We start from the raw sequence: 12,864 nt of genomic DNA, 5'->3' as shown, positions 1-12,864 counted from the left end.
CTAGTTTTGTTATCATTCAGTTTAAACTATTTCTACTTGCCCTTCATAGGGTTATGAACCATCAGTTCAAGTGGCTTATTTAATTTCCCAGTATTTGGAGTTTGTGTGAAATCTTAGTTATGCTGGTTTCTAACTTAAGTCAGTTGTGGTCAGAGAATACATTCCATCTGATTGGTGTGCCTTTGCATGGACTGAGACTTGCTTGAGAGCCCATACAGTAGTGTGTTCTACCTTGCTGTATCGTCCTGGTGCCCTTTAAAACAAGGTGTGTCTCCCATCATTGGGTGGGTTGTCCTCCAGACATCAACTAGATCAAGAGAGTGGGTACCCGAGTGTTTCATCTTTTATGTCTCCCCTGGGTTTTCTCTAGTTTTTCTATCACTCGCTGAGACAGGCTGTTACTCTCTCCTGTGCTGACTGGGAAACTGTGTCTTTGACCCTTTCTTTCTGTCCATCTTTGCTTCATGTCTTTTCAGGCTCTATTAGATGGATACACATTGGTGTTCCGTCCATGTGAATTGGTCCTTGTCTCATGATGAGATGTTTCTCTTTATCTCAGTAATCATCTCTGTTTGGAAGTCCGTTTCATGTGATGTTCAATGCCAGATGATATGTTGATTGTATCTGAATAAACCTGGAAAATGAAATGAAATAGCCACACTAGCCTTCTTATGCTTACTGTCTCCATGCCATATCTTTTTTTCATTCATTTCTTTTTCAGCTTATGTATGTCTTTATATGTAAAGTGGTCTTCTGAAGGCAACATGTAATAGGGTTTTCTTTTCTTATCCTCTCTCTCTGAGTGCACCACCCCGAAGGACAGGCCATTGTCAGGACAGAAGAAGGCAGCCATTGCAAGGAAGGGAGATGGCCCTTACTGAGAAGCGATCATGCTGACACCCTGAGCTTGGCCGTGGGGCTCCAGAGCTGTGAGAAATAATTCCTTGCTGTTCAGACACCGCCCCCACTCCGCTCCCCCCTCCCCCGGAGGTAATTTGTTTTATCAGTCTGAGCTAAGACATCCGGAAAGGTCAGGGCTGAAAACTCATATTGGGTCATCAGAGGCATGTAGGGTAGAGGCCCAGATGGAGAAGGAGACAGACTCTGGTTGTCTCTGGTACTTAGAGGAGAGGCAGACAGAGACAGGCAGTGGGTCAAGATGGAGAGTAGGAGGGTGTGGTGTCCTGGAAGCCAAGGAAAGAGGGGATTCAGGAAAGACACAGTGAGGCCTGATGGGTCAGAGAAGCTGAAGATGAGGAAGAGGAACTCGGAGATCATGCTCCTAGCCTGCTGACTCCCGTCCCCTCTCAGCAACCCCCTACCCCACAACACACACTTTGGGACAGGAGTCCCCAGGCCTGGGCCAGCGCCACAGGCAGCAGGGTCTGTGTGCACCCCAGGAACAGACGAGATAGGTACAAAAGGAGCCCTGTCCTTCCCCATGGACACTTTAGAGCAATGGTGTTGTGATCCATGGCGCCCTTGGTGACCTGAGCCCCAGTGACCCGGCCCTCCGGAGCCTGCCCTGCTCCAGCTTCCAGAGGACCCTCTGGCCCGCAGGGTCCCATGCCCCAGTCAGACCTGCTCTTCCCTTGTGCCTCCCCAACACGCTCGTCTCCAGACCCCTCTGCCCCTACGTATACCAAGCACTGTGCTGCCCCTGAAGCCGAAAGGCCTGGGGCTGGGCCTTCTTCCATTGGGCAATTGAGGATTAAGGAAGATACGAGGCATTTTTGTAATCCTGGGAATAACACCGGTTCCGGGTCATGGACAGAGGGGAGCTCAGGAAACACTCAGATTTTCTTACTAGCAGATAGGACCTCTGGGTGCTTCCAGCAAGAGCATTCCTTGGATCACAGCCACGTTTATATACTGCGGACTTTATTTTCTGTGTCTGCCCACAGATGGACCATCTGGATGAAGCTTTTCATGTACGACCGGTAACCACTCAGATACATGACCTTGTCTCTAGAATACTGTTCAAGCCCTAAGACAGGCTACACAAGTTAGGACAAGGACTACAAGAACTATGGGAAATACTGAAAGAGCAAATCATGGTCTTTGGCAGAAAATAAAGTTAATTTTGAATTTGAGCTCCCTACCATTGGTAATATAAGAAGAAAACCAATCCAAAGGATTAGCAATATCTCAAAGTATTTTTAAAGAGGATTCCCAAAGAAACCTCATATTTACAGATAAAAAGAGAAGGGCATGTGGGTGGCTCAGTCAGTTAGCCTGTGTCTTCCACTCAGGTCATGATCCATCCTGGGATCTAGGCCTGCTTCCTGCTCCGTGCTCAACGGGATTCTGCTTCTCACTCTGCCCTTTCTCTCTCTCTCTCTTTCAACTCAATAATATCCTAAAAAAAGAAAAGAAAATCCAAATCTGACCTTCAGGCACTCTTGTGTGAGTGGCATGGAAAGCACATGTGCGTGTCTGTGAGCCATTCCAGCACAGCTCAGGACCACAGGGGCACCCAGTGAATATCAAAGCCTTGGAACAAAGTTGTCTCCCAGCTTCTTGGGTTGTCCCCCTTCACTGGCTCTCCCTGGAGAAGGCAGGATCCACCTGTACATACACCCCTCACACAGAAATCGCGGCAAGTCTCACAGGAGCAATCTCACATTTAATTCCGATAAAGCTTAAAGTGGCATCTACATAAATGAACATGCTTCTGAGCAGAACTCTTTAAGAGTTGTGAGCCATATTGCTCTTAAACAATAAACCACATTTTCTTTATTATTCTGCAGTAAACCACCACGCTGTAAATTACCCAGAGCCCAAGACCTAGATGGACAAATTCTTACAGTCAATATAGAGAACACTTACTGTCTTTCGGTGTGAGCCCACTGCCCCCGACAAACAGACACACAAACACGCCTTTTTGCTGTTGAACAAAATTCATGTCTAATGGTCAGAAAAATGGTATTATATTTCACAGATTTAACTGGCAATAGCCATCAGACGTAGATGGGAAGCTCAGACTCCTGACCTAAAGGTCCCATCCCTAAATTCGTAAACAGAAAGAGAGATCCTGAGGTTGGTACACTGGCCCTCCAGCCCTGGCCCAGCTGGATGGTGAGAGGTCTGGTGTGGAGGGGAAGTCAAGGGTTGAGAGGGGTTTCCCAGCTCTGCTCTGCAAGGGGATTCCCCAAAGTAACTGAGGGACCCACAAACTCCTGACACCCAGCACGGAGGAGAAGTCGCAGGAGCGAATGCTCCTCCCTAGGGAAGTAGAGTGGGGACGCGTTAGAGCTCTCTGCCCAACTCTGGGTCTCTACTACACTAAACTGCTGTGGGCTCCAAGGACACCCAGTTCCCCTCTAGAATGACATCGGCCCTGGCCCCCATGCTGGAGACCTGCCCTATACCCCACCACTCAGGAGTAGAGGCCAAAGGTGGAGGGAGACACTTCTGAATGTAGTAGGGGTGTGCATTGTGCAGGACACGAGAAGAGAGCACTGCTGAGCCATTGAACATTCCTTACATCCAGAGAACCAGCACCGGGGCAGGGGTGGGGGTCTTGCCTGTGGGTCTTGACCCTGTCACTCATCACACAACAAGGTAAACCATTTTCTTCCCCTTGATGTTTCTGGTCTTCAGCCCCAGATACCGCCGGCTGTTCTTCTCTGGCTGCCCATACAGCATGTTGACAAAGAACTCTGGTTCATCTTTGTCCCTGGGTTGGAAGGTCAGAAACCTAAACATTGCTCTTAGCTTGCGACACAGATAGGTCATTGCTTCCGCTTCGTCTGATGGTTCCTCATACACGGGCTGCTTCATTTCCTCATAGGCAGACAAAATCACGGCCTGAAACAAGTTGATCAATATGCAGATCATCACCAGCATGAAGGATGAGAGGAACAGGACCCCCAGAACCCTGTTGTTGGAGAACTCGGTGTTCTGAAAGGCTGAAACGCAATAGGAGAATATCGTCTGCGTAGCATGAATCAGGTTACTGTAGTTCCACTCGTGTTGACCAAACACCAGGTAGCCAAATGCCATGTACACAAAAAAGTACACGGACACCACCAGGGCCATGTGGCAGATGCCGGGAAGGGCCGCTTGAATGGCCCTCTGAGCCAGGCGCACGTCATAGAAGATTCTGGAATACCTGAGGGTCTTCAAAATGGTCAGATTTAACAGGAAACCCAAAATGATCCTCATGGCGTGATCTACTTGAGAAACCGCATGAAACGGAATGAAATCCTCAGGGTGCGACAAGTAAAAGCGAATTATGCCAGTGGCCAAGAAGTGCTTCCTAAAGAAGAGCACAATCAGCACAGTAAATATGCATTTTAGAGCAAAGTTGAGCAGATTGTACACACTTTTCACGTACGAGGCCCTTTCTTGCATGATGATATAACCCTCATCGACCACATAGGCTAAAAAGAAAATGAGAATGGCCACATACAAGTAGATTTCTGCCGAAGTCTCCCTGTCGAAATCAGCAAGCGAGAAGGAGTGCACGGATAGGCTCGTGTTCACAACTCCTAACTGAGACGCCTCAAAAATGACAGAAATGCTACAGAACAGACTGACGTCTGGGTTGAAGGTGGTCAGCTCCAGAATCACGGCCCACGTGTTCTCATCAAGCCACTCGCTGCTCTGGAGTTCCCTGAGCCTCACGGTGGAATTAAAAGGCTGCTGCTCTGGGAAAAAATAGAACGCATAGCCTCCCGACCCATAGGTGTGTAAGAGTCCGTGGGAGACATACCCCCAGATCTTCCCTGGAGGCTTGTAAGTAAACCCATTGGTATTCTTATCCTCAGGCCTCTTGAGAACTTTGTTCCAAAGGCCAGAGTAGCTTCTGGTGTCTTCCGGGTCAGTGCCATAGCTGGGATGACAATGGATTTCTCTTCCCATGCTGGTTTGGGCAAAGTTGGCAGGCAGGCAGAGTTGATCGCCAGGTCTTGCCCTCACCTGCCTCAGCAGTGGAAGCCCCAGGATTTTAGAGGAGCTGTCGGGCAGAAAGGCTGGATTCGGGTCGTTGTGGACCAGGGGCACCAGCACGCTGTTCAGCCACCTGTAGATGTCCTCCAGCTTGGTCACCGAGCCGAGATCCACAGAGAACCGATCGCGAACAAACTGGTTATAGTAAAAGCTGTCCGTGTGACGCAGGAGGGCGACGAGCCTCAACAGGAGGGCTAGAAAGATGAAGTGAGTCAGAACGTAACACAGGAACAGGAAAGCCCTTCTCTTAATTGCCCTCTTCCTCTTGAATATTAGGATTTCGTCTTCGGTGAGGGGCTGGTACATCCTCGATCTTCGGAGCTCCATGATCTGCTCGTGTTGCCTCTGCATTTCTTCTGGGCTCAGTGTGCTCTTTAACTCGATCTCAGTGTAGCGGAACTGACTTTCCCATGAAAGGTTTTTACAGTACTTGGGCCTACGTGTTCTGAAGCCTGACAGAAGTAGAATTCTAGACGTTTTCACCAGAAAAATGGACAGACAGAATGAACAAAACGATGCGAAGAGCCAGTCCATTGACTTGTCATAGCCATAGGTCAGCCCATAAAATATGATGAAGAACGAAGATATAATGGACGTGGCGAAAACCAGCAGCCACGCTATATGAAGGCACCACGAAGGCAGAACGAAACTGTTCTTCTCCTTGAGTTCCAGAGTGGAACCCGCATGGGATGGCGGCTCTCCGGAAGGAACATTTTGATTATTATTTGTGTTTGTGTTACTGGCATTAATGTTTGTGGCCTGGGTGCTTGAGTCCCTGCTCTCTATCTTCGTAGGCTGCTGCCGTGTCACAGACAGCGCCTGGGCAGTCTTTTGAAGACTAGGCCTTTTCCCAATTGGAGGCTCCAAAGCCGCCTTGGTGGGTGAGTCCCCAGACTCACGGGCATACCATCTTCTCAGAAATTCCTCCCAGTATAAATTCTCTAGCTCCATGGGAGAAGCCTTTTGGGGAGATACCTTTTCTAGAGTCACACGAGGTTCCCTCTGGGAGTAGGTGAAGAGAAAAATGATCAATATTTTCAGAGGCTGCATAATTAACACACTTTCCAGCCCTATCATCATTGACCTGACGTAGCTCCCGTCTCCTGAATCCAAATTTTCTCGTCTGTCGAGATTAAAGAACATAATATTACACAGAAGGGAGGCCATCAGCATTGCCAAACAGCAGGACAGTCTCTGCAGCCTGCTGAATGCCCCAGAAGTATTGTGGGAGAAAATGGAGAACCACGTGTGATCTCTCCCCATCCTGTAAGCTGATTCTATCAGGAAATAGTCCTTTCTGTTGATAGGCTGGTCTGGGTCGGTAACACGAAATGTTCTGTCCAAAGAGGTGTCAATACAAAGCCATTCCCGGCATAGAAACAGCCAGATGTGTCGGCTGAACAGATTTTCTACCTTGACTCTGCTTAGATACCAGCTGGGGGATTTGCCCTCATTGTTGTGCCACACACGAATGGAATGGATATACCCCAAGTCCCTTTTCGTGGTTAGGAGAAAAGTGTTGATGCCTCCCCGGTAGAGGGTTGTAAAATGCGGATGGCTCAGACAATGCACATCGCTGGCACCTTCCGTTCCCATAAGTTGCATGAAGACATCAGCCCTGGTCCCTGCCCGAAAACGGCTTCCTGTAAAAATAGTCACGAGGTAACACACCTTATCATAAGGATCATTATCTAGTAGAATTATCACCTGTAGCCGAAGATACCGATCCCTCCCATCCATCAGCAAAGCCCAGAAAGCTAGGATTATGTACATCATCGTAATGAAAAGTACGGTGAAGAGCGTCACAGGGTTGTGGGTAACGTTCTTGATGACCTCCAACCTTAGATCCACAGCATTAGGGAGCACAATCACATTGGCCTTCAGAAAGTGGATTTGCAGGTGCCTGCTGGCTTGTTTTATTAGATCCAGCTGCCGCCGGACCCTCCTAGTCCTTTGGCAGATGCAGTGCACTCTTCGCCACGTGGTCCTCTCTCCGAGAACACAGGTATCTTCTCTCCAATCGCTCTGGATCCCATACATGTCTAGGCAGTGAGCGCTGAAAAGAGCGATTCTCACGAGCTTATCATTGGCTGCCAGGACAAAACGAGGTGCCTGCAGAGCTATGACCAAGGTGCACTCAGGCGAGCCGCCTCGCTGAGCTATGACTTGCAGCAGGGACGCTGGAAGGCAAACCACGCGGGCCTCCCTAACGGCACAGGCTGAGTCAAACAGGTCACTCTGGTTGGTCATGGGAGGGAAGTCATGGGGCACAAGGAAGGTGGCGACCAGAGCAGTGGGGGTAATTTCACTGCCAGCGTACACCAACACCGTGAACAACACGGTCACTTCGGTCACAATGTGGACCAGCAACTCCTTCACTACACTGCTGTCCACCTCAACCCTAAACTCGCCTGTCGTCCTTTTCAAGGACTCATCAGCTCCCTCGGTCTCACTCTCGGGTCCCACTGTGAGGTTAAAAGCTGCAAAGCTCAAGTTTTTTCTGGCGATGTACACTTCTGCTACATCAGGCATGATCTCGACCACGTCGCCGTCAGGTGTGGTTCCTGTCATCCTGAATCCAACCACCTCTGCCGAACAGCTTTCCTGATCATTCATCCAAGGAAAGGGATCATCTGCAAACTCACAAAACATGGTGGAAATTGGAGCGTTTTCAGGTAAACTAGGAATATTGTTCATATTTAGCGTCGGACGAAAATAACGTTGACTGCTTTTCTCATTCCTGAAGATATCGGTAACATCCCACGTTTCAGTTTTCCTGACATACACGTTAAGGCTGGAGGCCGTCATTGCGGTGGTCTCGCTCCCTGGCACTTTACCCGCCAGTACTGTGTCTGCTAGTGATTCCAACACATAGAAAGGCTCATCAACCACTTCATAGCTAACAGTCAGTTTCAAGATATTAGACAAAGTTGTTAATATCCCAGTGCTCACAGTTTCTATTTGTTCAGAGTGAACTTGTGCATCATTCTGTCGAGACTGTTGTAGGGCTCGATTTGCTAACCAAATCCTCACTGTGGCCAGTTTCTGAGCCATTCGAGTGAATCCAGTGGTCGTCTGGGTTAACTCAGTAACACTCATGACTACCTGGCTAATTTCCACCAAAGTGCTATTGGGAAGAATGAAAGTCTGGTTGACAAGGTATTCCCGGAGTCTGGCTTTGTCAGCTTCCAAACTTAATTCAGGTTTCATGTTATTCAAAACAGAAGCTGCTATATATATTAAGTAGCCTGCAGGTAGAAAGTCCTGGCTGTCAAGCAAAGTAGATAGCGATGAATTTGGTCCCATAGTGAAATTGATTAAGCGATCGAGCACGCCCTTTGCTGAGATTTTATCCGTAGGGGCATGTACGGTCGCATACAAAGTCACCTGAGAAAAAGCTCCTAGAGAGTCATACACCTGAACAAATATCTTCATCGCATAACGATTAGCCAACACACCCACGGGGAGAAATGAAGGGGGCGATGTGGACTCATTCCCCAAATACAGGATGGCCCCCAAGGTGTTTTCTTTTACAGAACTGATCTGACCCAAACCATACAAATCAGAGACTACCATTTTGTACGTAAGTGGGATGTTCTTATCCAAAAATTTAGAGCAACAGATGACAAACTTGGTAACAAAGGCAACTCCTGTAGCTGGATTAATGCTGCACTCTCCGGTTTCAGGGACATGGTTGATAACAAATGGGTGCTTTAAGTCCACGTTATGCCCACTCCAAGTTGCTAAATGCACAGAAGCCCAAAACTTAGCTTCAGGAAAATCCTTCAAAGCAAAAGGTTTTATAGACAAATGAGCCCCATTCCTTCCTGTTGTGGTGTGTTTTGCCCAGTCAAAGTTTAACTCATCCCCTAGAGATGACAGAATCGACCATTTATACGCATCCTGGCTTGTTGAACCAGTTGTGCAATTGAGAAACAAAGAAAATCTGGCTGAAATACCCAAAACGGCATCACAGTTTTCAATACACGAGATGTTTGCTGTGGGGACTGGTCCCTTTAGCACGTGTACCTTTCTATCAATATGACCTCTCCTATCACCCTTGCGGATCACCATTCTGAAAAAATACACACCTCCACCTTTCAGTGTTTTTGGCTGAAGTGTGAGGACAGGGCCAGAGGCCTCCTTCCAGTTCAGATCAGTCTGCTTTGGGGAGCAGACGCTGTTGCTCATCACTGTGATTTTATGTCCCTGGTAGTTTTTCGGATCAGTGGTACAGTACCAAGAAAAAAGCATTCCCTCGGATGGGTTTTCCGAATCTGCATCAGAGGACGCCCTTCCTTGCAGAATCAGCCTGTCTGTGAATTGGATTACGAAGTCGGGATTGCCGGGAATAACTGCCAATAGTTTACTTCTAGTGATGTTGACATAGATGAAATCTGAACCTTTTGTCTTAAGTATCTTTGTTTTTGCATCAAAGATGTTGAGTGTGAATCTGAAAGCATACGACCCGAAAGATAAGGTTTTGGGGCGGATTTCCAAATGTAGTGGAGATATTCCAAGTCTGGTGTCCCGTGTTTTCAAAGGTGCACTCCAGTCCGGGATGTTTCCGGAGCGCACGGGAAAGACGTCCCACTCTGGAACAATTGAGGTGGTGTTAGGGCAGTTGTGCTTAATGGATACACTGAGGGTAGCCTCCATCTTCCTGGTCAGCACCAAGGGTTCACCATCTTTGTCCCTGTTGATCTTCACCATGGTGATCTCACACGGCGCGTCTGGGGATACCTGGCAGGACACGGAAGACTGGATGGCTTGAGGCCCATCCGAGCTGAGAGCTTCCAGGACAACAGGCGTGGGCCCATCCGTGGGACACTGCGTTTGGGCCACGAAGCCCGCGGAGGGGCGAGGCCCGGCGGCCGGCAGGTCGGAGGTGGAACGGCGGGGGCGCCGAGGGCCGGCGGGCCGCAGCGGCACGAGCCAGAAGGTCCACTCCGGGCGCCCGGGCGCGCGGGGCAGCGCGGTGCGCCACAGCAGGGACAGCCGGCCGCGGCGCGCAGACAGCCGCAGGTGCACGAGCGCGGGCGCGGCGGCCAAGCGCGCGCGCAGCAGGACGCGCAGCAGGACACAGAGCGCGCGCGCGGGGCCGCGGGGCAGGCAGAGGCGGCCGCCACCGGCCAGGATCACGCCGCCGCCAGGGGCCGCGCGGGGCCGCAGGTGGACGCGGGCGCTGCCGGCCGGCTCCCCGAGGCCCGGGGCGGCCCTCCAAGCGCGCAGCGCGGCCTTGGCTCCGAGGGCTGGGCCGCGAGTCCCGGCGGCTGGCGAGGGGCGGCGGGTCGAGGCGGGATCCGGTGGGTGGGGTCCGGACTCTGGTGTGGCGGTCGCCCGGGAGTCGGGGATGGCAGCCAGGGCTCTGCCAGGATAGGTGGGCCGCGGGAGGCGTCTGCGACCCAGGCCCAGGCTCAGGCCCAGGAGGAGGAGAAGCAGTGTTCTAGGCCGCATGGTGCTGCCTGAAGGGCAACCTGGGAGCCGCAGCTGTAGCCGCGGGATCTGGCTAACCGTTTGGTGTTGGGGGTGGGGGAGTAGGGGGGGGGCGGGGGTCGCGGGCTTGGGGGCTGGGCGCGGGCTGCGGGTCACCACCCTGGAGCATGGAATGGGGTTGGGCTTCCGGGGTCCCCCTCCCTTTCCTGCTCCTGTAGGCCTCCAAGCAGGAGTGCTCTTGGAATTAAGGTGCCCCAGGCTCCCAACAGCCTGGAAAGGCCCCACCTTAGCTGGCATCCCCTTCCACTGGCAAAAACCACAGATCTTCCTGAGAGCCTAGGGAGGTCTGAGTCGGGGTTTCTTGATTTGCTTTTCCTGCTTTCTTAAGATGAAACCCCAAATCCTTGTCTTTAGATCTTTTTCATTTCTCTAGAAGCATTTAATGCTGTAAATGTCCCACCAAACACTGCTTAACTGCCTCCTGCATGCCTGCCTAGTTTTGTTATCATTCAGTTTAAACTATTTCTACTTGCCCCTCATAGGGTTATGAACCATCAGTTCAAGTGGCTTATTTAATTTCCCAGTATTTGGAGCTTGTGTGAAATCTTACAATTATGCTGGTTTCTAACTTAAGTCTATCGTGGTCAGAGAATACATTCCATCTGATTTTGAGCCTTTGCATGGAGTGAGACTTGCTTGAGAGCCCATACAGTAGTGTGTTCTACCTTGCTGTATCGTCCTGGTGCCCTTAAAAACAAGGTGTGTCTCCCGCCATTGAGTAGGTTGTCCTACAGACATCAACTAGATCAAGAGAGTGGGTACCCGAGTGTTTCATCTTTTATGTCTCCCCTGGGTTTTCTCTAGTTTTTCTATCACTCGCGGAGACAGGCTGTTACTCTCTCCTGTGCTGACTGGGAAACTGTGTCTTTGACCCTTTCTTTCTGTCTATCTTTGCTTCATGTCTTTTCAGGCTCTATTAGATGGATACACATTGGTGTTCCGTCCATGTGAATTGGTCCTTGTCTCATGATGAGATGTTTCTGTTTACCCCTAGTAATCATCTCTGGAAGTCCTGATGTTCAATGCCAGATGATATGTTGATTGTATCTGAATAAACCTGGAAAATGAAATGAAATAGCCTTCTTATGCTTACTGTCTCCATGCCATATCTTTTTTTCATTCATTTCTTTTTCAGCTTATGTATGTCTTTATATGTAAAGTGGTCTTCTGAAGGCAACATGTAATAGGGTTTTCTTTTCTTATCCTCTCTCTCTGAGTGCACCACCCCGAAGGATAGGCCATTGTCAGGACAGAAGAAGGCAGCCATTGCAAGGAAGGGAGATGGCCCTTACTGAGAAGCGATCATGCTGACACCCTGAGCTTGGCCGTGGGGCTCCAGAACTGTGAGAAATAAGTCCTTGCTGTTCAGACACTGCCCCCACTCCGCTCCCCTCCGTGGTATTTTGTTTTATCAGTCTGAGCTAAGACATCCGGAAAGGTCAGGGCTGAAAACTCAGATTGGGGTCATAGGAGGCATATAGGGAGGAGGCCAAGATGTAGAAGACAGACAGACTCTGGCCGCTTCCGTACTTAGTGGTGAGGCAGACAGAGACAGGCAGTGGGGTGGGAGGGAAAGCAGGAGGGTATGGTGTCTTGAAAGCCAAAGGAAGGGGGATTTCATCAAAGGAGCAGCTTGGTCTGCTGGGTCAGAGCAGATGAAGATTGGAAGAGGAGGTGCTAGAGGTGGCCAAGGCAACCACGGGGTTTGGAGTAGGAAGGCCTTTACTGTCCTTGACAAGTGCAAGTTCAGTGTTCTGGTGGTGACAACCACATAAAACTCTGGGAAGTTTTGCAGACATGGTAGAACAAGGAAGTCAGACGGTAGGCAGAGGGGAATGGTAGTATTATAAAAGATCTAGATATCCAAAAAGATAGAAAAATAACCAGAAAAGATTAAAATAGCGCCCCCACGTGGTACTCACAGACAAGTAAGGGGACAGCACTATGGGGGCAGTGCAAGGCCTCACAGTACCCTTGAAAAGAGAATCTTCAGTACTGCGGGTGGAGGCACCCATTGATCTGAATTCCGTTTTTCCTCCCGTCTCTGGTTTCTTTTGCGTTTACATTGGAATCAGTTCCTGAGCATATATTAGTTGCATATTAATCAGCATTACCTAATGGGATCATGTAGCAGATTTTCTTCTACAGGCTCTAGTAGTGAGCGCCATTCAGTTTGATTTAACTCCAAAAAACGACCTCCAGGCATGTGTGCCGGGCAAGGCTTAAGATGGCACCCTGAAGAGCTTGAAAGTGGTAGCTGCTCTAGGGTTCCCCTGCCTCCCAAGGGACTCTACAGTTGAGTCCCCAACAGGGCCCCCAGCAGGGAGGAGTCCCCTGGCAGGGGTGGAGCGCCCTCGGGCCCTGTGGCCCAGGCTAGGTGTCTGATGGAGGGGTAGGCGCTCCCACTGCGGCGTA

At 50.0% G+C, this 12,864-nt stretch overlaps 1 protein-coding gene across 2 annotated transcripts; it reads right to left on the bottom strand.

Moving 5' to 3' along the window:
* Positions 1-2,606: 2,606 nt before the first annotated feature.
* LOC309869098 (polycystin family receptor for egg jelly-like) lies at positions 2,607-12,668 on the bottom strand. 2 transcript variants are annotated; one of them, XM_082739626.1, is made up of 2 exons: positions 12,564-12,668; positions 2,607-11,506 (listed from the first exon to the last, which is right to left on the bottom strand). In XM_082739626.1, exon 2 carries the CDS (start codon positions 10,684-10,686, stop codon positions 3,553-3,555), a length of 7,134 nt encoding a protein of 2,377 aa, XP_082595752.1. In that variant the 5' UTR covers positions 10,687-11,506; positions 12,564-12,668; the 3' UTR covers positions 2,607-3,552. The 2 variants fall into 2 exon arrangements, with proteins under 2 accessions (XP_082595752.1, XP_082595753.1); XM_082739627.1 differs by lacking the exon at positions 12,564-12,668 and having other exon boundaries at positions 2,607-6,076; positions 8,585-12,310.
* Positions 12,669-12,864: the final 196 nt, after the last annotated feature.

This window comes from Mustela nivalis (assembly GCF_964662115.1).
Source record: "Mustela nivalis genome assembly, chromosome: 7".
In the NCBI taxonomy this organism is placed as follows: domain Eukaryota; kingdom Metazoa; phylum Chordata; class Mammalia; order Carnivora; family Mustelidae; genus Mustela; species Mustela nivalis.
This window is presented reverse-complemented; position numbering and strand designations above follow the sequence as displayed.

Coding starts and splice junctions, on each gene's coding strand:
- LOC309869098 (XM_082739626.1), bottom strand. CDS start 10,686: ATGCCAGCTAAGGTGGGGCCTTTCCAGGCTGTTGGGAGCCTGGGGCAC.